Source organism: Phoenix dactylifera, chromosome 14 (genome assembly GCF_051530095.1).
Source record: "Phoenix dactylifera cultivar Ajwa chromosome 14, Ajwa_hap1_PhDact_Kaust_v1.1, whole genome shotgun sequence".
In the NCBI taxonomy this organism is placed as follows: domain Eukaryota; kingdom Viridiplantae; phylum Streptophyta; class Magnoliopsida; order Arecales; family Arecaceae; genus Phoenix; species Phoenix dactylifera.
Genome location: NC_143203.1, coordinates 27867166 through 27892128, shown reverse-complemented (window position 1 = coordinate 27892128; position 24963 = coordinate 27867166). Strand labels below are relative to the sequence as shown.

General features: G+C 37.8%; 3 protein-coding genes and 1 long non-coding RNA gene across 18 annotated transcripts; 2 read left to right on the top strand and 2 right to left on the bottom strand.

Annotated features, from left to right (window-relative positions):
• Positions 1–988: 988 nt before the first annotated feature.
• On the bottom strand, positions 989–3005 carry LOC148700149 (protein DA1-related 2-like). Its single transcript, XM_088711075.1, has 3 exons — positions 2812–3005; positions 1285–1420; positions 989–1050 (listed from the first exon to the last, which is right to left on the bottom strand). Exons 1-3 carry the CDS (start codon positions 3003–3005, stop codon positions 1024–1026), a joined length of 357 nt encoding a protein of 118 aa, XP_088567201.1. The 3' UTR covers positions 989–1023.
• On the bottom strand, positions 1115–13298 carry LOC103713090 (uncharacterized). 15 transcript variants are annotated; one of them, XR_015973331.1, is made up of 8 exons: positions 12816–13298; positions 11270–11442; positions 10956–11093; positions 8892–8989; positions 6418–6480; positions 6216–6327; positions 5423–5481; positions 1115–3495 (listed from the first exon to the last, which is right to left on the bottom strand). XR_015973331.1 is itself a non-coding variant. In XM_039132203.2 (6 exons), the coding sequence occupies exons 2-6, from the start codon at positions 11321–11323 to the stop codon at positions 3476–3478; spliced, it is 372 nt and encodes a 123-aa protein (XP_038988131.1). In that variant the 5' UTR covers positions 11324–11442; positions 12816–13298; the 3' UTR covers positions 1115–3475. The 15 variants fall into 15 exon arrangements, 5 of the variants coding, with proteins under 5 accessions (XP_038988131.1, XP_038988130.1, XP_038988133.1 ...); XR_015973332.1 differs by having other exon boundaries at positions 5423–5470; XR_015973333.1 differs by lacking the exon at positions 5423–5481.
• An 8174-nt stretch (positions 13299–21472) lies between these two features.
• On the top strand, positions 21473–22615 carry LOC103713139 (mannose-specific lectin 3-like). Its single transcript, XM_008799961.2, has one exon. It carries the CDS (start codon positions 21481–21483, stop codon positions 22447–22449), a length of 969 nt encoding a protein of 322 aa, XP_008798183.2. The 5' UTR covers positions 21473–21480; the 3' UTR covers positions 22450–22615.
• Positions 22616–22996: 381 nt separating this feature from the next.
• Positions 22997–23391, top strand: LOC148700148 (uncharacterized). The gene is made up of 2 exons (XR_015973078.1): positions 22997–23120; positions 23249–23391. It is a non-coding gene; the product is annotated as an uncharacterized LOC148700148 (long non-coding RNA).
• Positions 23392–24963: the final 1572 nt, after the last annotated feature.

The following is a 24963-nucleotide window of genomic DNA, read 5'->3' as shown; positions in this document are numbered from 1 at the left end:
TAGGCTGACTGATTGGTGGTTCATATAGAGGTCCACTACCATAACTAGAGTTGACATATATTTGCCTGATTCAAATAAAACTAGGGCATCAGGTAATGGTCAGCGAAGGAACTACAGTAAGAAGAAAATGCAAACTGTTTTTTGATTCAGAAGGTAATGCTGATCCATGATAACTTAGATGCCACAGGTTCAAAACATAAAAATAGCCTCAGATGCAGGAGTAAAACTCCTAGATCTTGAAGTGGTCAGAGCCTTGTGCACTAAATCACCTCTTTTTTTTTCATTATTTTGATTGTATTTTTTCTATAAATCACCAAGTAGTTTTTTTTGGTAAAAATAAATTAAGTTGCTGAAGATATGACACTAGCTGAACATCTGACCATTGTTGTGACAAAAATGAGTTTTGGAGCAAGGTCACGATAATACCGGTGGAAGCAACTTTAGGTTGTCCCGCTACTTAAAACAACAGTAGTCAGACCAACTGGAATAATGCATCTTGAAAGGATGACTGGCACGGTGCCAGTTTCAAGATTAAAACTCAAAATAACCCTACACAAGCTTCAGCCTTAGATGTGAGTGCAATCTATAATTACAACCAGTATATTGAATAAAGAGATAAAGGCCAAGGTCATATAGAAACCATGACCGTTAGCTAAAATCAGAAACTATTGCCAAATGGACCTATGGTTATGATCCAACCTTAAACCAATTTCTATCAAACTTAATGGAATTACTTGCTTATTCAAATGGAAAATGTCAATGTAGTTTGATAATATTCGCTCTTTACCATTGATTCCCTGTTTTGTCCAATGATTTGGTGCAAAATTAATGGCACAACCATCTAAAAAAAAGGGGGCACACCTTGGCACCATGATTAAAATCTCAGCTTTATGCTAATGGCCAACATCCACTTTTGCATTTACAACCAATCACAAGTTTGACAGGACTCCAGATTGGGATTAAAGAAGATAAATAGATAAGGATGAAATGATTAAGTGCTCCGGACATGCATATCAAGCAGATTCAAGCAAAGAGCAAGATCTGATGTTCCTGGTTGGAAGCAAGCATATTGTGTAAATTACTAATAGAACAATCACTAATGAACGCAGTAAAGTGAGGGAGAAAGAATTAATTAGCTAGTTTTTTTAAAGTACAATAATTAGGTCAACATTACTGAAACACAGCCCCCCTCCCAAACAAAAAAAAGAAAAGATGAGCAATCAGAGAAATTTATGATACAATTTTATGCTAGGTAAAGGCATCAAAAAGAATTTGAGAGATTACCTCAATGTCAGCATCCACCTTGCTGTCAGATCTGATTGCAGGTGGACAACAGATTAGACAGCACGAACCAAGAATGATTACAGGTGGGCAACAGATTAGAGAGCATGAACGAAGAATCTCCCAGTATAAGTTTTCTCTGAGGAAACAATTATTAATTATTAACAGAAAATTAAAGGAACTGAATTAGCCAATAGCTTCAACAATATAAATTATCATCATTCATTACCAACATGATTGACATTATTGGTTAAAACCATTCAAAGATCAATTAAAACGCTCATAATGCAACAGTAAATGATGTGGCTGAAACAAAGAATTGACCGGCATGGTGTAGTGAATGTGGTAACAAGTAACCTAATAACTTAAAGATTAAGCATTTAAATACCTTCTGTTAAAAATCAACAACAAAAGGTGAATTGACAAGAATTAATGCCACCAAAGATTAGTAAAGAAGCAGGCATGTTACTTAACACCAAGTACACACAGATTCCTTGTTGCTTATGCACAGTTTACTTAAAAAGCAATAAAGACTACACTGCTGCAGAAAAAAAATAGCATTTTGTAAATCTTTTACCATTTGTAACCTGTTCATTCACTGTGTACTTTTTGGTCTGCATGCTAAGCTCAACCAAGAAATGAACTATAAATTGGTGACCATGTTAATTCCCACAACCCTCAACAAACCTCACAACCTCAATTACAAAGTTTAGGATGAAACTCTCCAGTTCATTCCTTTTGTTTGCAGTCCTTTCCTTACTAATATCTCCTTCAACATTCTGGAGTCGGCATGGGTTGCTGTTGGATGGGTTGAAAGGACATGATAATCTGATGCCTCCAGAGAAGCTGATAAAAGCCCGTGTAAGGAGACAAACACAACAAGCTGACTCTCCTGAAAGCAGCTCCAGCAAAGACAAAATGGTGCAACCAGCTGGCCCTTGTTACCAGGGAGCTGGCACAGAAAGCCATCATACAATAGATCTGCAGACATGGAACAAGCAGCACCCTGAACCACCTTCCTAGAAATTATAGGTGGCAAGCTCAAGTTTACTAGAAGAGATGACTGGTGAAGGACCTGGTATTGTAACTTTGAAGTGTGTTTCAGCATATTGCCTGTTGGCTTAACATAGTGATGCATAAGAGTGTTGCTGTACGCTTTCTTATGTACCTCATGTAAGTATCTGGTCTTTTATGTAACTATGACTAATTTTTAGTCTGCAGGTGCCAACTTACCATGAAGGCTTGCAACTACCATATAGCTCAGATGATTCCTACAGATTTGCTACTGTTTTCACAAATAATACAATTGGAATATGAAGAAATGATTTTACTGAATGTTGATCCAATAAAACTGCTTACTTTACCTCAAATAAAATTAGGAAGCTTACCCAAACTTTCATGACCAATTTTATCATCAAGACATAATATATATTTTTGAAGAAATGTATCTCCTTATAACAGAAGGAATGGTTTTCCATCCAAAAGTTTCCTGTTCAGCAAATGTGATCCAGGGTCTGTCAAAGCCCATACCTATTTACATCTGCATTAGCAGCTCTGAAACCCTCACCACAGGCAGATGAAGTGTCATGAGCAATCTGATGCATGAAAAGCTCACCAAGATTCTTCTCATGATTAGATTTTCCTGCCTCATTGGATGATGAAAATGAAGAGGATGAAGATGAAGCAAACATTGATAAGGATGCCATGTTCCTTGACCCTGGCATAACCTCAGATTCAAGCTAAATATGGGAAAGCACCTGGCAGATACATCCCTCCACCTCAGGGCTAAGATTACGGTATCCTATTGATACTTGAAGAAGCAGAAAAATAGAGAATAATAAAACAAAAAGAAAGTACATGGAGAGAGAGCCAACTAAGGCTTGGATAAAATTTGATTAAATATAAGCTAGAAGGCTTTGCTATGACGGGAACTAATGCCAAAGTAGAAAACATGGAGCTCACACATGGTTTATTGTTTGTATATGTCATTTATATAAGGATCTTGTCAAAATCATGAGCTAACTTCATCTCTACAAGTTCTTCATAAAAAAAAAAAAATTCCATCTCTACAACTGCCAAAAACATGAAAGACAATGCCAGTGGATAAAATATTGCAAAAGATATCGTAGAGGTGGCATAGTTGATAACTGGGTGATAAGGGATGGTACTGAATATAGTTACTACTAAGGTAGGGCTACAACCAGATCGGTTTACCTGCAAGCCAATGCAAACACAACAAAGTTAAAACCAATCCTCACAATAAGACCTGAACCATTCAGTTCAAATGAACAAAAGGAATCATGATATGAGCAGGATGGAAGAGAGAATTCTACAGACACCACCAAATGACCTACATACCCTTCCCTCAATCACTTGCAAAGAAAGAAGGGTACTACTTTAATGTAAATGAGCAATTGATGCACCTAAAAAAGCCAATATCATGGGAAATAACGAGACACTTCCTGATATTAAATTGTGAGAATTATATTTTACCTAACAAAATCTCCATCCACATGTATGCACACCACATTTGCACACCTACAAAATCTCCTTCCACATGTATGCACACCACATTTGCACACCTACAGATGCACACATGCATGCAAGCATGCGGATATATGGATATCATGTAGGCCCAATTTAACTAGACCATAAAGTTCAGATGACCCAATCCAGCCCATTCCCAACTGGGTAGACTTTGACCCAAAATATGACACGGTCGTTGACAAGGTAAGTGCAGGTTGGCCAAACCCTGTCACGGCTCATCTGGCCCTTTTATTTTAGATTTTTGTGGCCAAGGGAGAAGTAGTTTCCCAACTTATTAGGCATCGAATAATGGCCCTTTTGAAGGACACAGCAACAAAAGGTTCTCCTACCACGTATTCTACATGAAGAGGTGTTTCTGGGTTGGAGCAACCCGATGAGCTCTCGATCTCGGTCAAACTTCAAGGAGGGTTTTGCTTAAACCTTATGCTAGTAGCTGTATTATTTATTACAGTCTCAATTCTTACGTTCCTCTTCTGGTGGCACTTGGTCCCAGGTCACATGCCATTCATTACTTATGACACAATTCTATTGAACTTATTAATTTCTAGGGCAACTGATCATTAAAAAAAAGCTCAGTAGTAACCATTGATCGCCGAATCGACCCGAACCGTGCAGTTCAGCCCGTACCGAACCTATTGATGTTGTCCCAAGATGTTTCAGCTACTCGGGTCGGTTCATATATAAAATCCCTCCCACCTTACTTGTTTGATGGTTCGAGAGCCTTCAAGGCTCTCTCTCTCATTTGCCCGCTCCCTAGATGCTGCCTTCGATGATACCAACACCACCGGACGCCGCTCACTCCCCTCTCTTTGATGCCAGCCATCATCGGTAAGTCTCCCTCTCTCTCCCCGCTAGGCTTGGGGTCATAATCCTTCCCTCCCTCCCTCTCCTCTCCGTGTCTCTATTGAAGCTCTCATGAATCATCCCCATCGAAGCCCTCATGTGGTGAGTCTCTCTCTTCTCTTTCTCTCCCTCCCTCTCCTCCTCCTACATAGACCGTAGTAGAATTGGTATGGTTCACAGTACCGGTTTGACGAACCTTGAATTAGCAACCATTTCTAGTATCTGTAAGCAAAATCAAAAGAAATAATGATCACATACAGTCACACCCAATTATTTTATAACAGCTCATGTATTTTGGGTTTGAACAAAGAATGACTTCTCAATTGAAAGAAGGCTTAAATTGGGGTTGGACATACATAAGGCTCATCTAAGTTAATAGTCCAGCTTTGGGCCCATAGTGAACAACTTCCAACCAAGTCTAGCAGATCATGGAAAAGACTTGAGCCTAGTAGGTTGAAAGCCCAGTAGACAAGCAACCAAACAAAACCTTGAAAGATATGAACAAGTAATGAGATGAGGGACAAAGTCAGGGCAAGAGCTCCTTTTGACTCTGCTAGCTGCATCATAGCAATCTCCAGTAAACATCATTACATCAGCAGTAACAAGTGCACTCAAAAGCTTAATTTACAAAACAAGCAACAAAATTTTGTAATTGGAGGCGCTATGGTTCAAAGAAAATTTATAATAAGCCTTCTCAATATCACAACAAAAGATGTACCCTAATGAGAATCCGAAAAGCAGCACAATATACCTTTGAGGCATACACGCTTGTACATCAATTCATGAGCAAGGATAGAACCTGTTAATAGCCTACATTAATAAGTACCAAAAGATAATTAATTACTGGTAAAACTGACCATAGAAGACTATTGCAAGTCATGGGTACAGGCCCCTGTGGTCTATGAGTATGTTGGTGGCTGCACGGAGCAGGATAAAACCATTTTGTTTCTTTCATAGTTCAACAGAAGTGGACACATCAGAACCTTCAATTAAATCTTTTTTATGAAAAATTTTACTTAATGCAAAAGTCAAAATATGCTTTCATGGCATTAAAAATAGTATTACTTTCCTAATAACAACAACACAGAGGGGTGTGTGTGTTCACACACATACATGTGTGCATATGCACTTGAGCATATCTACCTGTTGTAATATAAACTTTTATCAGTTAACATGCTTTAAGTATTTCAAAAAATCTCAATTGGTTGGAATGAACAAAAGCTATATGATCTAACCCAAGTTTCCCAAATTGCACTTTAGACACTTAAATTGTAGATTCCTCCATGCACAAAAGCATATTTAGCACACTACATCCAATTAAGTACATGCTTGCCCAGACCAAGAATATACTATATAAAAAAGTTAAAGAAAAATGCAACTAGAAATCAGCCCAGAACTAATAAAATGCATATTGCTGAAACCAGAAGATTAGCATGTTAGGAAAACTAGATCACAACACTCATAACATCAATATAATTAGATTGCACCAGTGCATTTACAAATGTAAATGCTGGAGTATAACATGGCATCAAAATGAAACTGACCTGGAAAGACCATATAAAACAAGAACTGTCGTAACTTCACATCTGAGTCAACTTCTATGGATGAGTTCTCATGCTCAAAATTTGATTTTCCACAACTGTTGGCCTTAAGTATCTACATATGGAAAATAACAAGAGAAAAATAAGCTTTCTGAATATCTGAGAATAAGAAGTGATAAAAAATGGCAAGACAGAAATTCTTTACATTGCTAATTGTCTGCTCCTCAGAAAGACATAAGCTCCTAGTCTCAAGCATGTGATGATGACCCTAATAACATAACAATTTCAAAGAATATTCTAAAGATTAAGCATTAAAGGCCTGTTTGGGATTGTTGTTCGTAGCAGAGCTCTTGCTAGTAGAGCTTTTAGCAAACAACTATCTGCTGTTTCGTAACTATATTTCTAAAGTGTTGTAGAACTTATACATCTGTTTGGTAATTAAACTGAGAAAGTGCTTTTAATATGACAATTACAATAAAGGACATTACATAATATTGTACAGTATAGTATAATAATATATAATATGCTAATGTATTATTACATATCAAAATATTATTAAATAGTACAATATCATTATAATATAATGTAATGTAATCAGGGCCGGCCTGAGCCCTAGGCGACCAAGGCGGTCGCCTAAGGCCTCGGGCCAATGGAAGGCCTCCAGGAGGCTGACCAAAAGGAAGCAAAGGCCCCATATAAAACGGGAACAGGAGCTGCTACGAGTCTTCCCCCTTGATGGAAGGGAGGTGGAGAGTTTCCTGGCCTGCAGAGGGGCAATTTGGGAAGTTGGGGACAATAGTTTTGTTTTGGGTGGAGAGAAAGAGAGAGGAGGGATTTGGTTGGCTTGATACACGTCTGAAGCCACTCTTATCTTTCATCCCTTCTCTTTTTTGGTTTTGGTCTTGGTTTTCCTTCCCTCACATTACTCCTGATCCAGCTGGGCCATCAGGAAGAAAGATAGGGGGATTGGAGATGGACTTCTTCGAGGGTAGAGAAAGAAAAGGAGGGAGGCGGGCTTGAATGGCTGCTGTGCTGTGATGTTGCAGTGGCTGCTTGGGTACTCACTTGAAGGGGAGATGGTGGGATGGGACTTTTATTAATTAGATGGAGTGAATTTCCCATAATGCCCCTACTTTCTCTCATAGAGAGGTTCCTTCCTGGACAAATTTTTTCCTTTACCTTGACCATGAAGTGCCAGGGGATAACCTTTTCCTACTCTGCTCTTGCTTGACATGGTAAACAGTACTGTGAAGCATTATCTCAGTTATTTAATCAGTTTTATGGGCCCTTCCTTAAGCATGATTACTTTTCCGTGCTTTCATTCAAAAATTATATTAAACTGAAAAGGCTTTTTATCTGTCTTTGTTGCATACATGCATTTTTGTTGAAATAATGTACTTGATGGCTATCTATTTTCATATCTTTTTCTAAGTATTTTATACTTATTAAAAAATTTTATTATTATAAAAAAAGGCCTCATTCACTGAATCCGCCTTAGGCCTCCAAATGTATTGGGCCGCCCCTGAATGTAATATATTATTGTAATATACTATACTATAATATAATATTACAATATAATACAATATTATTATAATACAATATTATCATAATTCAATGTAATATAATATTGCATAGTATAATATAATAATATGATATGATATAGCAACGTATTATTCCATATCAAAATATTATTACAAAGTATAATATTATCATAATGTAATAAATTATTGTAATATAATGTAATACAATATTATAATACAAAACAATATTATATATTATTGCATAATAAAATATTATTACATAGTGTAATGTTATTATAACATGATATAATATAGTATTTAATATAGTGTAATAATATAATATAATATGATATAATATAGTAATGTACTATTGCATATTAAAATATTATGACATAGTATAATATTATCATAATGTAATATAATGTTATATATTTTTGTAATATAATATAATATAATATTTTATAGCATAATAATATAATATGATATGATATAGTAATATATTATTATATTATTATAATACAATAAATATAATAATATAATATAATATATCTATTATTAGTAAATAATTATAATGTAATTATGTGATATGTTCATTAAACCAGAAATAGCTTACCAACATCAGCCAAGTAGAGCTTTTGGGGAAAAGCTCCAAAATGGAGCTTCTTCGAAATAGACATCTTTTAACTTTTTGGAAAACCATAAAGCATTTATCATTTTTTTAACCGAACACCATCATATCTTTTGAAAATACTTTTCGTCCTCTAGAAAGCTTTGGCCCTCCAAAAGCATTCCCAAACATGGCCTAAAACCACCTAGAAGTAAAACTGACATCCTTTTCCCTTTCCATGCCTTTATGAAGTGCTTGGTTTCAACCAAAAGCATTGGAATCTGTTAATCTATTTTCATATTCCTTCCTTCATAATAGTTTGTAATAGAATGGTATAGAGATCGACAATCACCAGTATCCATGATAGCAGAATCCAAACATTCTAGGCATAAGCTGCGCCCATCTCCTAAAGAAATGTATTTTATAACCCTTGACTTTGATAAAAATTAAGAAAAAGGAAATTGGCAAAAGGTCAAAAAATTCACCCAGAACCCTATAGGCAAGGAAAACAAGCTAAATAAATACTTCAACTAAAACAATGATATGCCATACCTCCATTTGCTTGCAACTACAACAAGATGCCTTGTCATGTTTTTCCACCAATATGGGTCAGCTGTGTACTTAACTAAACCAGTCCTCTTTGTTGGAATCTGTGAAAAGAAAAATAAATGGGGAATGGTTTTTCACGCTCACGATTTCAATTACTGATATCTGTAATAGCTTTCTTCTTGGCTATCTTTAAATTGGAAGCAGGAGAACCCAACCTTAACCAATCAAAAGGGGAAAAAATGTGCAACTTGTTTCGGAAGCTACGGAATAAAACCTTCCAAGTGACACACACATATTAACATACAAATATCAATTTTCCCAACAATTATTAGATGTCTTCTTGCAGTGTTTCACCAGCAAATTTTAGGGGGATCACTCCCATAATATCATAAAAGTAGGGCCATGCGCAAACAATATTAGCTGTTTGCATTTTAGCTTTTATGGTCTTACTTACTGCTGAGGCCCATCCAATGCAAGTCCAGTGAAATGGTTTTAGATTAACCAACCATACCCTCTAACAGATGAACCTAAATATTACAAACAAGGAAACAAATAGAATGGAAATAGTACAATTGTTTGCTTTCTTTGAAAATTGTAGAGTAGAATTAATGTAGGTAAGTAGTCTACAAATCTAGAGACCACAGGGATAATGGTGCTACATGCTGGCATCAAGACATTAACAACTAATATCTACACATAAATGTTAAGTACTGCTCCAATTACAATATACAATCATCATATAATGTCATGGTCAGCCAAAAGCCCATGACAATTTATCAGAAGAAATAGGATAAGCACAAAGGCTTGATAGAAAATTATCTATGGAAGTCACTAATGAAGAGCAGTAGAAAGTATTCAGAACAAGGCCCACAATCTCGGTACTGGCTACCGTGCCGGTATCTTATCAATTCGGTTCAGTATGGTACACCTCTGTACCAAAATAGCTATATGGCTATTTTTATCTCGGTACGCCTCGATATAAGTCGGTATGCCTCGATACGGGCCGACACGCATCTTGGTACGCCTTGATACACCTCAATATGGGTGGTACACTTCAGTATGGGGGGGTACGGAGCTTGTACCGACTTGAAGTTAAGTTTCGTACCAGTTTCCTCCGGTATGATACGATACGCCTAGTACCGAGCAGCACGGCACCATGATTCAAAAGATAAAGCAACCAGAATGAGATGAGTTTATGCAATGAGTTGATCCCAATGAAATCTGATAAACAAATAATTAAAATAATATTTATTAAGTAGCAAGATTGATGCTAGATACACTACTTCAATGATAAATTTTGGTTTCAATTATGCCCAGTTGATTCAAGCATAGGGAACAAGATACTAGCACTAACGAAATTATCTAATAATAAATGATTATTTGCAAATATACAAGAAGCATAGGTTCTTACAAAGTTATGGCAGACATCAAATTTTGGATGATGCAACTCCGTATAGAATGGCTTGTGTAATGACAAAGAAAACTGAAACAATTGCTACATTTAAAATATCCTGAACTCTAAAATACTCGAAGATAGGCACTTTGCCAGTAGAATTTCTTTTCTTCTTCAAAAATGAAACAAAGATTAAACAAAATTTCTTTAATCATAAAAAATGGATCACTCAGTTTCACAGATAGGCTGACCACAAGCATGACAGTAACAGCATTATGGGTACCAGAAGGTTCTGCAGTTTTAATGGCCACACCCTATCTCCCGGTTACAACCTCAACAAACTCTGCTGGTTTTGAAGCCATGGTGTAACTTTGAATGCCTTTTAGCAAGATATTGCATGAACTACGAACTGCAGATAAGAACCTATATCCTGTTAAAACACTGGATAGGGGTGTACGGATGAAGGAAGACATGTTCAAACTCTCTTGCAGGGCTCTAGCAAGTTCTTCATCATTATTTCCCATTCCATTGTACACAGTTTGTTATATCGATTCTGAAATGCAAGTTATATCTTTGATAGCGAAAGAGAAAGCTGAATTAATACAAATAGTTTTATGAGGAGAAGAGTGATGTTAGGCGAGCTCACGATTTAAATACCAAACAATCTAACTTACCATTCCTTTTTTTTCTTTATTTTTTTTGGGGGGGTGGGGGGTGTGTAAGAACTTATCATTCCGTTTCTTGGCATCCTCTGCAAACGAAAGTGCAATTGCATGATCCAATTCCTCATTCTCAGCCTTAGGTTGAACATCCTGACATATGTTACACAAAACAATTTCATGCAATAAAATGAAAGAAAGGAAATATGCAGTTTAACCACATATACTATATTGGCATGTTATTAAATCACAGCAGTTAGTTAATCAATATACTACTGGTTTCAAAACCCAGCTAATGCTTATTCATGTGATATAATGGTATGGAATACCTTGGGACAGTCTAAATAGAAACTCCGAAGTAAAGGCAAAGAATGTGAATCCATTAGCTGGCTCCCTCACAATTTGTGGACACCATCCATTCCGTGCTGCATGACTTGCCCCCTTGAAAATCTTGCAAAGCCACTTCATGAAGCAAGATTTTCTGTACGTGGAACAGTTTGCCCTGGTAGCGTAAATGAGATTGGTAGCGTAAATGAGAAAACCATAAATTTTATTAAAGAGTGAAGGGAGACAATGCAAAATGTTGTGTGATCATAAGGACCTGCTAAGATTTTTTAATTTTTCTTAAAATTTTGGCTTATAAAGCAGGTAGTTCCTCCTTAAACTGCATTGTCTTTACAAAGAAACAAGGAGTTTTGAATTTCTCAGTTTGTTGCCATTCTTAGAATTTGGAATGCCGGGTAAAAATAAATCGCAGTCCAGAAAAAAGTGAAATAGAAAAGCTCTAAGAAATACTCAAAATTTCTCTGCTATAGCTAATTTTAGAAAGCCAAACTATCAGGAAAACATTTAATCACCAGTGGCAGTAACGTATGCAGACAAGCAAGATTATCTTAGCCACAATACAGCTTGCATATCATTTTCTTTGGCTGTGTTGTTGTATGGTTGTATTGGTTGGGAAGAACTAGTGTATGCAATCAGTCATGAAGTAACCGCATCTATGATGCGGTGCAGAACTCTCCGTTTCTCTCTTTTTCATATGAATCCCTTTTACTCTAAATTTACTGTCTGTTCGGCTAATCATTAAAGGCATTTACCTTCATTGGATGCTAATGGGAATGTGCTTTAAAGCTATATAAATAATCCTAAACCTTATTTCCCTGGCACCATATACTTAGACCCAATTTGTAATAGCTGTTTGGAATAGTTTATACTGTCAATAGAGGAGTATGTGCCATTATGGACAAGAACTACATCCTAGTTTCTTATTGGTAATGGATATTTTTGCCAATCTCATGGGAGGGAAAAATAATATCTTGCACAGATCTATCGGTTCACTAGAAAGATCAAAGATGGCCCTAATAAGGAAGGAAGGCTTATTAAAGAGTAATGTAGATTAAAAGTGAAACACTTTAAAAGATTAGAATGGAAAATGGAGTCGATATAGATTGTAGTTATGAACATGTTTATGATAAATCCCAATGAAATGTCCAAATCAGAAATATAATCCAATTACACAGTCTTTTATTTGATACACCGTGCAATCTTTCTCGATGACGTCATGAAAACTAGTAGAAAACATAGCCCATCAGCATTACGCTAATGAAAGACAGAACTCAAAATTTTCAATCAAAGAGTGTAATCAAGAAATAGCACAAACTTTTGGAGAATTCAAGAACATAACAAAAAAAGGAAAAAAAGATATACATAGGGAGGGTTATGAATGTCGTTATGATCAATCCAAAAGAAAAAATCTATGGGAAAACGTATGAAGATTGGAATAGAAAATGAAGTCGATCAAGATTGTGGTTACGAACGTTTTTATGAACGATCAAAAAAAAAAAAAAAAAAAACTTCCCGCACTACTCACTTAACTTGAAACACCGTGCAAACTTGGGCGATGTCATGAGAAACAGTAGCGAACACAGCCCATCAGTATTACCATAAGCAATCTTGCCTTGTATTCTCATATTTCTTGTCGAGAACAAGAACAACCAACACAATGGAAGACAGATCTCGAAAGGAAATCTTCGAGTTAGTCCTTCGGCCTCGAAACCCTAATCAAGAAGCAATCGAAGAAAACGATTCAGACAAGAAGAATCCCAGAACACAAAGAAAAATAAGTTTACCGGGAGCAGAGAGTGGGTTTCGAGTGCTGTGGCTGCAGGGCTGGGAGAGAGAGGCGGAGTCATTGAAACCGAGACCGGCGCTGCTGCGAGAAAGAAGGGGCATCGGTGTGATGGATGGAAGAAGAAAGACGAGAGGGCGAAAAGAGAGGCGGAGATGGAAAGGAAGGGAGCGAGAGAGAGAGGATCTAAAAAAGACGCGGAAAGATTGGGAGCGCACCGCCCGGGTCCGTGTACCATTATTCCACTTCGAGTGCGATCCTTAAAAAGTATTTTTAAATAAAATAAAAATATTTGGTAAAAAATTAAAAAAATATTTTAATTTTGCAAAAAAAATAATTTTTTTTAAAAAAATTTAAAATATGGCTTATTCAGAAAAATACTTTAGCATACACCAAAAAAAACTGTTTTGATTTATATTTTTTTCCGATCAAAATACTTATAATAAAATATTATATTACAGGAAACAATAATTTCGGTTGCCAAGTCATCGAAAGGACGAAAAATTAATTTATGCTAATAACTATAATTTTTTATATTTTTATTATTATATTATACTATAAATATAATATAATATAATATTATCATATTGATATATTATATTATATAATATCAATATTATATTATTATAATATAGTATATAATATTATATTACTATATTATAATAATATTATATTAATATTATACAATATTAGTGCTTGGTTTTTTTTCAGTTATTATTAATATTATATAAGTCCACAAGGCAGGTGCATCCGCGAATAGAGCTTGCCGATAGGCTTATTGGCAATTTGGAATAATGTGCTATAGTTGATGGAAATATAGTAATTATTATTAGCAATCCTACTATAATGTAATGGTTTAGAGATACTTTGTATTTTTTATATGAATACCATATCCAGAGAACTTTCATTAAAATAAAATATTTTTAAGTAACATAACACAATAGCGTTGAATACTACTTTTAGTAGACTTTTTTGAAAAAATTTTAGGTGAACAAGAAGGTATCAAACAAAAGCTCAACGAATCTAAATCTCCAATGCAATTACTAAGAGATTTTGAATTTAAAAAATATTTGCGAGAGCAACCCCGGACGGCGTTTATGTATGTGTATATGTGATCCTACAATATTTTTTTTATAAAAAAAAGAGAGCCGGATGAACAAATATAAAATCTGTACTTTTTTTGAAATATTTCAATTTTGTAAAGAATTATGCTATCTTGATCCGTATATGAAGCTGTCCTTCCAAGTAAATATGGCTATATTATTTTTTTGAGGCATCTCTAAGCATGAAATCACCATCCTCTATTCTCCCTTGGTTATTGATTGAAAAAAATTGAGAATTTATATATTACCTGGCCATGAGGTTAATCGCCCGCTGCATCGTGAATCTAAAAAACATGGGGGGAAATAAAACAAACCTAGCCTTGACATTAGTCACCATCCCAACTCAAATGTACGGAGCTGGCATCCAGGGAATGGTAGGATGAAGTATGTCTTCATTAATTCAGAAAATATCTAAAAATTTCCATGGATCACAAATCTTATACCTCCAAATTGCATTAAAAAAGAGAGAAGAATATACTATTGCAATGAGAATAACAATATTAAAGGCTTTGGAAAGGAAATTAAAGCAAATTCCTGCGCTCATCTCTCATCAAGGTTTTAAAAATCATACAACTACAAACCCTAGCCCACTCTCACCGAGCCAAAATCCCTGCACAGGGTAGAACAAAAGCTTTATATCACAAGGACACTTGAGATATTTCCAAATATCAATGGGACAACCAAGAGGTCCAAGACTGAGAAAATCTCCAAAGCATGTACGAAAATTTTTAGGAAGCAAAGGTACCAAAAGGAATTGGCCGGCAACATATTTTGGTAATAGTCTCACAAAATCCCAACTAGCAAAAATGTGCATGATGTTGGACAATATTTATGAAAAATATTTCCTAGATGCTTGAAGTAGTTTTATCACTAGAAGGGTATTAAAACCTATTTGATGTTCCCAGCATAGACTGTTGGAATATTTCAAAATTCCGAGTCTGCCCTTCTTTGTCTTTTGTCTTTTTGTCTAGTGTACTTTCTTTTAGTCCCACATTGGAAAGGAACAAAACTCAAAAGATCTTTATATAGTATTCAACCTTTTAACTTGGTGAAGCAAAGAAAGAAAGTAGCCCACGCGCGCATGAGCCCAATGGAGGTCCAAGCCAAAATTGGCGAATCCGATCCGGAAACGTTTAACCGGGCGCGTCACCGAGATCTATTCTTAAGGACAGTGAAATCACGCCTCAACTGATAAGTTCTTCCTTCTCTCCATCTATTATTTTACTACATAGACATGATGATAGAGTTTTACACAGCTAAAAGTTCAAAAAGGGATCTCGAAGTCAATCATGCAATCTGTAAGAATATGCACCGGATAGATTTTCCATACGTGTACAAAATAAAAAAAAATGAAAAAGTATAGAAGGTTTGTGTGGGTATATATTTAATTTATGAAAATGAATCCGATCCGGAAACGTTTAACCGGGCGCGTCACCGAGATCTATTCTTAAGGACAGTGAAATCACGCCTCAACTGATAAGTTCTTCCTTCTCTCCATCTATTATTTTACTACATAGACATGATGATAGAGTTTTACACAGCTAAAAGTTCAAAAAGGGATCTCGAAGTCAATCATGCAATCTGTAAGAATATGCACCGGATAGATTTTCCATACGTGTACAAAATAAAAAAAAATGAAAAAGTATAGAAGGTTTGTGTGGGTATATATTTAATTTCATATCAGTTATCCACTGAATAGAATTCGAATATTTATATAGGATGAATAAGTTCAGATAATATGTTTCCGCAAGTTCTTTTTTCGGTTTTTTTTTTTTTTTTTTTTTTTGCGACCCAATGAAAGGACTTGCTGATTTTTCTTCTCTCCTCGTCACCACCCGACGGCAGAAGACGATCGAAATCGGAGAGGCAATAAATGAGTAGTTTCGAGATTCCTTGTTATTCCAGGGTGGATCGAGATCCGGATCGATTGGTGAACTCACAAGGGCAAAGGATGGATCCGGCGTTGCTCGATGGCATCGTAAAGAGGCTAGTGGAGGTGAGGCCCGGGCGGCAGGTCCAGCTCTCGGAGTCGGAGATTCGACAGCTTTGCATGGTCTCCCGGGACATTTTCCTTAGCCAGCCCAATCTCTTGGAACTCGAAGCTCCCGTCAAGATCTGCGGTCAGTTCTCTCTCTGCTTTCCCCCATTTTTTTTTTCCTTCTTTTTCTTGAACCTGCTTCGTGTTACGTGCTCCATTTTCTTTGACTCTCGGTTGGCACTTGGAACGTGGGGTGCTTGGCTATCATCATCTGCATCAAATATGCTGGAGAAGACCATATCATGCTCCAGTTCCAGAAGCAGTTCCTATTCTTCAGCACCAGTTCTATTTTTTAGCTGTAACTTATAGTCTTTTGGCATTAGTTGTAACATGCTTGATTTCTGTTGGATGTAAGGCTATTAATATAGGCAGTTGAATTCAATAAAGAAAGGCTCTTTTGTCGAGAACTCCCTATCTCTTGACTTCTCCTCCTCCTTTCGTCCTTTCCTCCTCTCAGTTTTCTTTGCTTCTCAAATTAACCACATCACTTTGCTATTGGATCTGTAGACCTTGAGTTGATTTATTCCTTGTTTGAGAACTCACCAGTGATTTTGGGTTTTCAGGAAGAACGATTAGTTGAAATTTAGAAAGGTTTGATCTTGAATATATAGCGATGTCGATTGCTTTTTTCTTGGATTTTCCTGTCATCCGGTTTCCTTCTGTCGTCTCTAATGGGCATGTAAGATCTTGTGCCGCTTAACGGTTGGAGTAATGGCATATGCTCTTTCACCAGTTAGAAATTTCGAGGAAACATCAAAAACCATCTTTTTCATGCTTCAAAAAAAAAAAAAAGAATTATTGAAGGCATCATTCCTAGGTTGCATATTCTGTGATTGTGGCGTGAGAAAGCTGTCATACGAGTGAATTCTGATTTGGCTTTTCCTCCTGAGTCTAGTAACACCTTCAAAAGGTTCAGCTTTTTAAATTTAGTTTAATCAATAGATGAACATAATACAAGAAATCTTTTACTTTGAACTAGAACTAAAGTGTAAATCACTATAAGTAAGGTCCAATGGACACTTACAAAATGGTTTAATTCAAATCCCCAAAGAATATGATATTTGCTTTGGTACATTTAGGATAGTCCACAGTTGTTTGTTTTACCTTTGATAACTTGAGGCACCGGTGACCTTGTAATATTTTCAAACTCAAGGCCATTTTTTGGCAATGTGATTGAACTGAGGACTGAGGAGGGAAAAGGAAAATCCTCCTAAATCTTTGATTCTTCCATGTAAGTCTCCTCACATCCAAGGAAACAGGCGCTACAAACCAACATTGTTTCGTCACAACACTAAACAAGGGGGAGAAATGAATATTTTGGTGGATTGCCTTAGTTTGCACATGTATATTTGATTCCTAGGTTATTCATAGCTTCTTGGTGCCACAAGGGTGAAAGCTGATAGGCCTGCTTATTGAAGTGAACTGAATCGGATGCAGGTAATGTATGAGGCTTTGCTTGGTTGTGGCCGCAAACATTGTAAAAGGAAGATCGATTGGTTCCTCATCTCAGAGGGTCGAGTCATGATCGGCTGGTATGATGTCTTGGCGTCCACCTAGGAAAGATTAACCAAACAACTTAGTACATAAAAAATTGAGAACCTTTCCTAGCCTTCTTAACTGGGGAAGAAAAGGCATAAGAGGTGGGAGATGATTGAAAAGTTTCTTCGAAATTCTTAGATGCTTTTGTAAATAATGGGGGCATCTAGTGCTGAGTTGAAATGCTTATTTGGAATCCAGAGGATGCCTTAGCTAATGCAAATCTCGACCTAGTTTTCTCGGTTTAATGCCTTTATAATAACCTACTATAGTTGGTGTGGTGTCTGTTAGTGAAACAACAAGATGATTGCTAGTGATCTACACCAAGTGGAAGCAGTGATCTTTGTTACCAACTACTTGGGACATGGTTATTGAATGTTACATAATTATGCGAGCATTTAATCGCACAGATAATAGAACTAGATGCTTTATTCTTGAAACATAAAATATATATCATGCAGTACTGTTGTGTTATACATGTGCATGGTGGTTAGATTATTACAAATAGGATCCGACAATCCAGTTTCTATTGATGTAAAGCCAATGATCAGCCATCCAAATTGTGGATTTCAATTTTTGATGTTCCATAATTGGTTCTTACAGTAATATACTCAAAGCTTCCATTATACTGATAAAGGTTCGGGTTACCCCCACCCCTGCCCCCTCCTGTCTATAGATGGCTTATTAGATTTATCCATGGATTAGATCTCTTCTGCTTAAATAAATGCAGGCTCCTCTTGTAACAGGGCTATATCTCTTCTTGTTCACACTTACATTATGAAATACGTGAAATTCTTTCAGTTGGGATAAATTGAGAAGTACCATGCTTCAGTATTTACTCAGAAGCAATAAGTTATGTGCTGCTCACCTTTCTCTTTCTGCATATTTAAAGAAATTAATATTATATCTTTTTTTCCCCTTATCTATTGTGATTTGTGTGCTGGAAATTCTTTGTTAATTTATTATTATATTTAGGTTATCAAGCATACATTAGCGCGTGCAAAAGGTTGGAAGATGGTAATTATAAAACTGATGATTATTATATACAAAAAGGAAATCAGAATCGGAATCAAGATAAATCAATCATACTGGAGTCGGAATCAGAATCTGAATTGAAACTGAAATTCGAATAGCTATGTCCCTTAATGCATTTGGTTTGTGACCAAAATCGGAATTATATTTAAATGCTAGAGAAAATTAGAGATCGGATTTCAAAGAGTTGGAGTATTCCAATTTCATTCTTGAATCAAAATGGAAATAGAAGTCACTTATTTTCGTGTTCCTTTCCAAGTCCAATTGCTTCCAACCAAACATAATATCTGTAGATCATAGAAATCCCGTATGTTGAAGATGTAAGAACATTTTTTTCTGACAATTTTAGTCAGAACAATCTTTTTCTGACAATTTAGTTCAGATTATCAATCTCATGAAAATCTTCGTTCCACACCAACCAAGACCTTAGGCTGAACCACTGCAGAACTTCAAAACAGTGCTAAAATCGAGGAGTAGTGCCTTGGTAATTTAAATTGTAGGAACAATGTGAGAAAATAAATTGTGGCGAGATTTAATCAAGCTTCCTATTGACATCGGGTGAATAAAAACATTAAGAGCCCCACTCTTGATGTTTACACCACTACCCTGCTGCCTTGCTGCAATGAACTGTTTATTACACGAAATCTAATGCCAATAAATGGAATCTGCTCGCTAGAATGAGATTCCCAAAGCTCACGTAGTGCCGTGGGCCTCTCTCACTAATTTACACTGCCATGTGCAATTCAGGTTCAACTCCAAGTGCTCGAAGCTCGAGCACGCAAACAAGGATATCATGCATGTCCCCAGGGGACCAAGCATGGCGTGGACAAATTTGTTTTGAAAATTGTATCCCTTTTTTTTTTCCCATGTGGACGCGTGAAAGAAGATAAATAATTTGGTCTTGGTCTCTAATTAAGGAATGCCCGAACTCCCCAGAAATGCAGGTAAGTAGGTTACAGATGTTGGGGAGATGATAGAAAAGTTTATCACAGGAGGCCTTGATATATATTGGAACCTAGCTTGATCCAATAACTCAACTCATTAGATTTTAATATAATTACATAAGCAATCTTTCCTTTCACGTTAATTATTTGGTATATATGGGCCTAAAAACTTTGGAGATAACTTTTAACTATAGGTGGATTTCATGCATCTTAGAAAACATCGCAAATAATTAAATAAAAAGGACCATTAGAATTTGGCTGCTCAGTAATGTTGTCGTTGAATTCGGATCGAGAAGGGAGAGTAGCTCGGTTGATCTTGAGGTTGGTTGGAGGCGAGCTAAGTATGCTGGTTGACGCGTTGAGTGTTGGGCTCCTCTAGAGGTGACATGCAAAAGAGTCTGCTTGCCGAAGAGTTTTTGGTGGAAGACTCTCCGATGCCTAAGTCAGAACAATGAGACAACAATAGGGAAGGAAGAGGGTTTCAGCAGAGGGTGGCTTTGTGAGTAATATTTCATGCATAGTATGCGTATATTGCTTGTGATTGCATACCTGAGGTCCTCTGCGTTGCTCCTTTATATAGGGAAGCCAATTTTGTCGTTACCTAATATGACACGGCGTGCAATGATGGTCATATAACGACCAGTAGTATGGCCGCGATGTGAGAGCCAGTCCACGTGGGAGGCGTATAGCATTGGTAGGGCACAGGTCATAGCGTTACCACGACCATGGACTGCCAAAGTTGTAGGTCGTTGTGATTGTCAGTCCTTGTCATTACATGCTGATTGTTCTCCTCGGTTGATCGGCTGCTAGGACGGGGCCGGAGTCGTTTGAGGACGTCCTGTTCTGAGGTCAAGAAGGTATGTCTCGCCTGAGGGAGCTCAAACTTGCAAATTATGGCCTTTCAGATAAAGTCTCGAGCTTTTGCATTATCAATTTGGGGCACCGGCTCGATTTCTGCCCACAGAGTAAAATAGTTAACCATTACGAAGAGGAACTTGCTTTGTTATGTAGCTAGTAGAAAGGGTCCGAGGATGTTAACACCCTATTGTGCAAACGACTAAAGGGCGCTGATCGGCATCAACGACATAACTGGTTATTGTTGGATGCTTGTGTATCGTTGACATTAGTCGTACTTGTTGATGAGGTTGGTTGTATCCTTTTGCATGGTCGACCAGTAGTATCCTTGCTGTAGGACCTTGTAGGCTAGAGATCTGCCCCGAAATGGTTGCTACAGATTTTCTCATGTGCCTCCATGGTCCGCCTAGAGAAGGAGGCTCCAAGGAGAAGTTGAGGTTGTTGTTCTTTCTCAGAGCATGTCCTCCGAGAGCCTGAATATGTCGCCAGGCGCTGATTGTTCTCCTCGGCTGATTAGTTGCTCGGACGAGGATGGAGTCGTCTTAGGTCGGCTTGTTCCGAGGTCAAGGAGGTAAGTTTGGCCCGGGGTCGAGATGTCCAATACTTTTTTCTATCAAGCCAGAAATGAGAAAATAAGATGCAATAAGGTCTGTTGCTCGCAGACAACACTTTGCATCCCAAACTTGATTGGTCATAAAAATGCGTTGGCCCACGGTAGGCCCAAACTTGATCTCAAGGATGCGGTGGGTGAGGATGGCGATAAAGAAGGTATGGCCACCCTCGCGACGGGATTAGGTATGGTGAAGATAGCCAGCAGTGCGGAAGTATATCCAAGGTTTTCAGCAAAGGCGTCCAACTTATATAATATGAAATTTAGCCCGTGCGAAGGTCACTTGCGTTCCTGATGGGGAACTTGGCACATGTGTTGAACGTGCACTACCTTTATGTTGACCAACAAACCCCTCCAATCTCCACAATTTTTTTCTTTTTTCCCGGTACGTTTCGCTATCTAGGTTTTAAATATAGAGTACCCAACCAACCCATCCCACTCTCGCCGAGACAAGCACCAATGGCCTTTCCAGCCTCGGTTCCTCTGCTCATCCTTCTGCTCACCTTTGGCCTCCTCGGTCGGCCGGGCTCGGCCACCGACTTCGTCATCTACTCCGATCCCCCCACCGCTCTCCTGCCTGGCCAAATGTTCCACTATGACTTGACTCCCCAAGGAATCCCGTATGGCCCGGCCTCGCTGGTCATGCAGCCCGACTGCAACCTGGTCCTCTACTTCCATGGAGAGAAAACCTGGGCCACCAACACCAGCGGCCTGGGTGACAACTGCTACCTCACCATAGACTCTCACGGCGAAGCCATCCTTCAGCACAACATACACTACCCCGTGTGGCGAAGCAACGTAACGTCCGTCCTGGGGAGTTATGCCTTCCTCTTGCAATGGAATGGAGGCCTAGGCATCTATGGCCCGGCCATATGGTCGAGCTCTAACGCAGGAGAACTGAGCGATCCAGAGCCTTCCAACATCACCACGGACTACGTCTACTATTCCTACACCGTGTTGCCCATAGGAAAGATACTTGAATACAAGAATTACAAGCTGGTCTTGCGTGATGACTGCAACCTCGTGCTGCTCGACACCAACACCGAGGAGATCAAATGGCAGACCAACACTTACAGTCCCTTGCACGACTGCTTCACCACCCTCGACGCCAACGGGGAGTTGTTCGTCAAGCATAACCGCAGGGACATTCTCTGGAGGTCCAATGTAACATCTACTTCGAATCTCTACATCCTTGTGCTTCGGTATGACGCAAAGCTTGTTATCTATGGCCCTCAGCTGTGGACGACCAAGCCATTCTGGTAGATGTATGGGCTTTACTTTGAGAGGCTGGTGGGCTGTGAGACTACCTTTATTAGAATGAATAACTGTTATCTCTGGCTTAGTTTGCTCCAGACTGCGCACTGGGTTATGCCTTGAGCTGCTCTTTATTTTTTACTACTAAGTACTGGTCGTTGTGTTTCAACCTTAATTAGGATGGCATGCATGCATGGTTGTAAACTTGTGCTTTGATTTTCTCTTATTTCATCAACTACCGGCCGCGATCTTCCATACCATTGTAGCTTTGGAAGTTCCAGCAACTTTTGGTCATATGGAAAAATTCTTTCTTGAAAGTTTTTCATAATCTCATATGGAAACAAACGCTAAGATCAGATATCAACCTTCTAAGTTCATCCAAGGACAATGATGGATTAACATGCTGCCAAGCTGCAACGAAAGAATCAACCCGTTATCCCACTATACCTATGTTGGTACTGGCGCAGTCTACTTTAGGTGAATGGAATATGATGTATTTCGAACTGCTGAGATTCATGATGGAGCATGAATTATTTCCCAGTGACCAATGACAAGATGCGATGCCATATTTTTCTTGCAGATATCTCGAACTTCTAATATTTTGGGCTTGCGTTCTGCTTGCCAAGTCCCAACATGTCCGGCTTATGGTTGAGAGTATACTAGAGTTCGGGATGTGTCAGGTTTGTGGCCGTTCAGTTTATGTTGTAAATTTGCTGAATGCACATCCAGTTAATGAATTGTACTTTTCTCATGTTTTTCCATTGAGGGAGCATCAATAGGACTAAAGTGTAGTTTTCTTCTTGGCTAGGGAAGGAAGGATGGATCAGAGAGAGGATGGATTGATCTTTCATCTATCCTCCAAATGTTTGGGTGAACATGAAAAGACAGATGGGAATGTTTCTGTCCTTTATTTTGTATAAATAAAATGAAAGAGAGGATGGATGATATTTATATAATATTTTTACTAAACTATCTTTTGATAATAAAGAGCGAAAAAATGTTGAGATTTTATCCAGAAAAAAAGGAACAATTTTGTCAACATAGAATCTTTTACATGCTCCATCCATCCTTCCTCTCATGACCCAAGATACATGGGCAATCCTTTCTTTTCATCCGTTCTCTCTCTCATGACCCCAACTAAACACAGAGTAAATATGTAATTTAGAATGACAGCTTCTAGCAAAGCAAAGATGATTGTATGAGAAGAGTCATCCAGGTGGTACTTCAGAGTTTGGGTTTAGAAATTCTTACTGTCCAAGTTTTTGATGTGCTTTCATTTGTTAAGGCACATGATTAGGTAGCGGTTCCTACTAACTACGATGAGTGATAACAGAATTTAGTCACCAAGTATTTGCTAACATGGTATCACCCTTATCATTTGGATAAGGGGGTGAGGATTTGAGTTCATTTGGAATCCGTTCTCTAGAATCGAATGATATTTAGACCCTCCTAATCTTGAAAAAGAAAAGAACAATGATATTTAGCAACTCTATAATGTGACCTCAACTTTAATTTGGTTTTCTTGATCTATGGCACATGTTATATTGGACAATCAAGTGGAAAAGCGTGTACTGAATATTTCTAGTGGTTCTATGTTTCCATATTTGTAGAAGAGCACTACTCAGCAGAAACATACAGATCGGAAGTTGTGTAGATATCGATCTCGAGTCGAGTTTTAAGCTCGAATATTATGAATCGAGTTAAACTCGAGTCTCTAACTATTTGATTTAACTAAGCTTGATTGCACCCCAAAAAAAAATATGAGAGACTGATTGAGTTGAATTTTCTGTTCTTTATTTGAACTCGAGTAGGTGGAACAAGATCAAATCCCTCTCCCATCCAAAAAAAAAAACATGGATGAACGGAGCCCGGCCCCACTTTTTCTAGTCTTCAAATCCGACAACGGGTTTGGTTCATCGGAAATAGTATATTTCAATAATTTAAATTTAAATCAGTAAACTGAAAATTTTCTTTGTCATCTCTCATTTCTAGTGGTCCTACGTTTCCATGTTTGTAGAAGAGCGCTATTCGACAGAAACATACTTATCCAAATTTGTGCAGATGTGGAGCTGGATATATACAAAATTGTGCTATAATTATTACCCTCAGCTGCACCTCTTGTCGGTGTGATCCCTGCCCTCTTGGCGCGGGCATCAATGGCATGGACGCAGATTTGAAAGCTCTTATTTTAAGCGTCAGGATAAGGAACATTGCCTTGCGATGGTGACATGCTACCTAGAGATTGCACCTGGCCTTCTAATGTGACAGGCTACCATTATTAGGACACCATGGATTTGCTCAAGCCTGATCCATCTGGCCTTCTGAAACATTATTATGCCATCACTTTTAGCACTTGGTGGAGAAAGTTACGTCTTCAAAACGTTTCTGGTAAGATTTGATGGGTTGAATGTGACCTCCAAAATGTGAGAGGCATGCGTGCGGGCACGTTCGTGTTTCATGAAACCGGCAAGTTGTTAAACGTTGCTTCCACCAAGTGGTTGATTGCAATAAAGACGGAACGTT

Excerpts from the sequence above, each read along its gene's own strand:
- LOC148700149 (XM_088711075.1), bottom strand. The coding sequence starts at position 3,005 with ATGCCAGGGTCAAGGAACATGGCATCCTTATCAATGTTTGCTTCATCT. Across the intron at positions 1,421-2,811 it reads GCTAATGCAGATGTAAATAG|AGAAAACTTATACTGGGAGA; the intron begins GTATGGGCTTTG and ends TTGTTTCCTCAG. Across the intron at positions 1,051-1,284 it reads AGGTGGATGCTGACATTGAG|GAACATCAGATCTTGCTCTT; the intron begins GTAATCTCTCAA and ends GCTTCCAACCAG.
- LOC103713090 (XM_088711069.1), bottom strand. The coding sequence starts at position 11,323 with ATGGATTCACATTCTTTGCCTTTACTTCGGAGTTTCTATTTAGACTGT. Across the intron at positions 8,990-10,955 it reads ATAAAGAAAAAAAAGGAATG|ATTCCAACAAAGAGGACTGG; the intron begins GTAAGTTAGATT and ends TTCTTTTCACAG. Across the intron at positions 6,481-8,891 it reads GTAGTTGCAAGCAAATGGAG|GGTCATCATCACATGCTTGA; the intron begins GTATGGCATATC and ends TTATGTTATTAG.
- LOC103713139 (XM_008799961.2), top strand. The coding sequence starts at position 21,481 with ATGGGGAACTTGGCACATGTGTTGAACGTGCACTACCTTTATGTTGAC.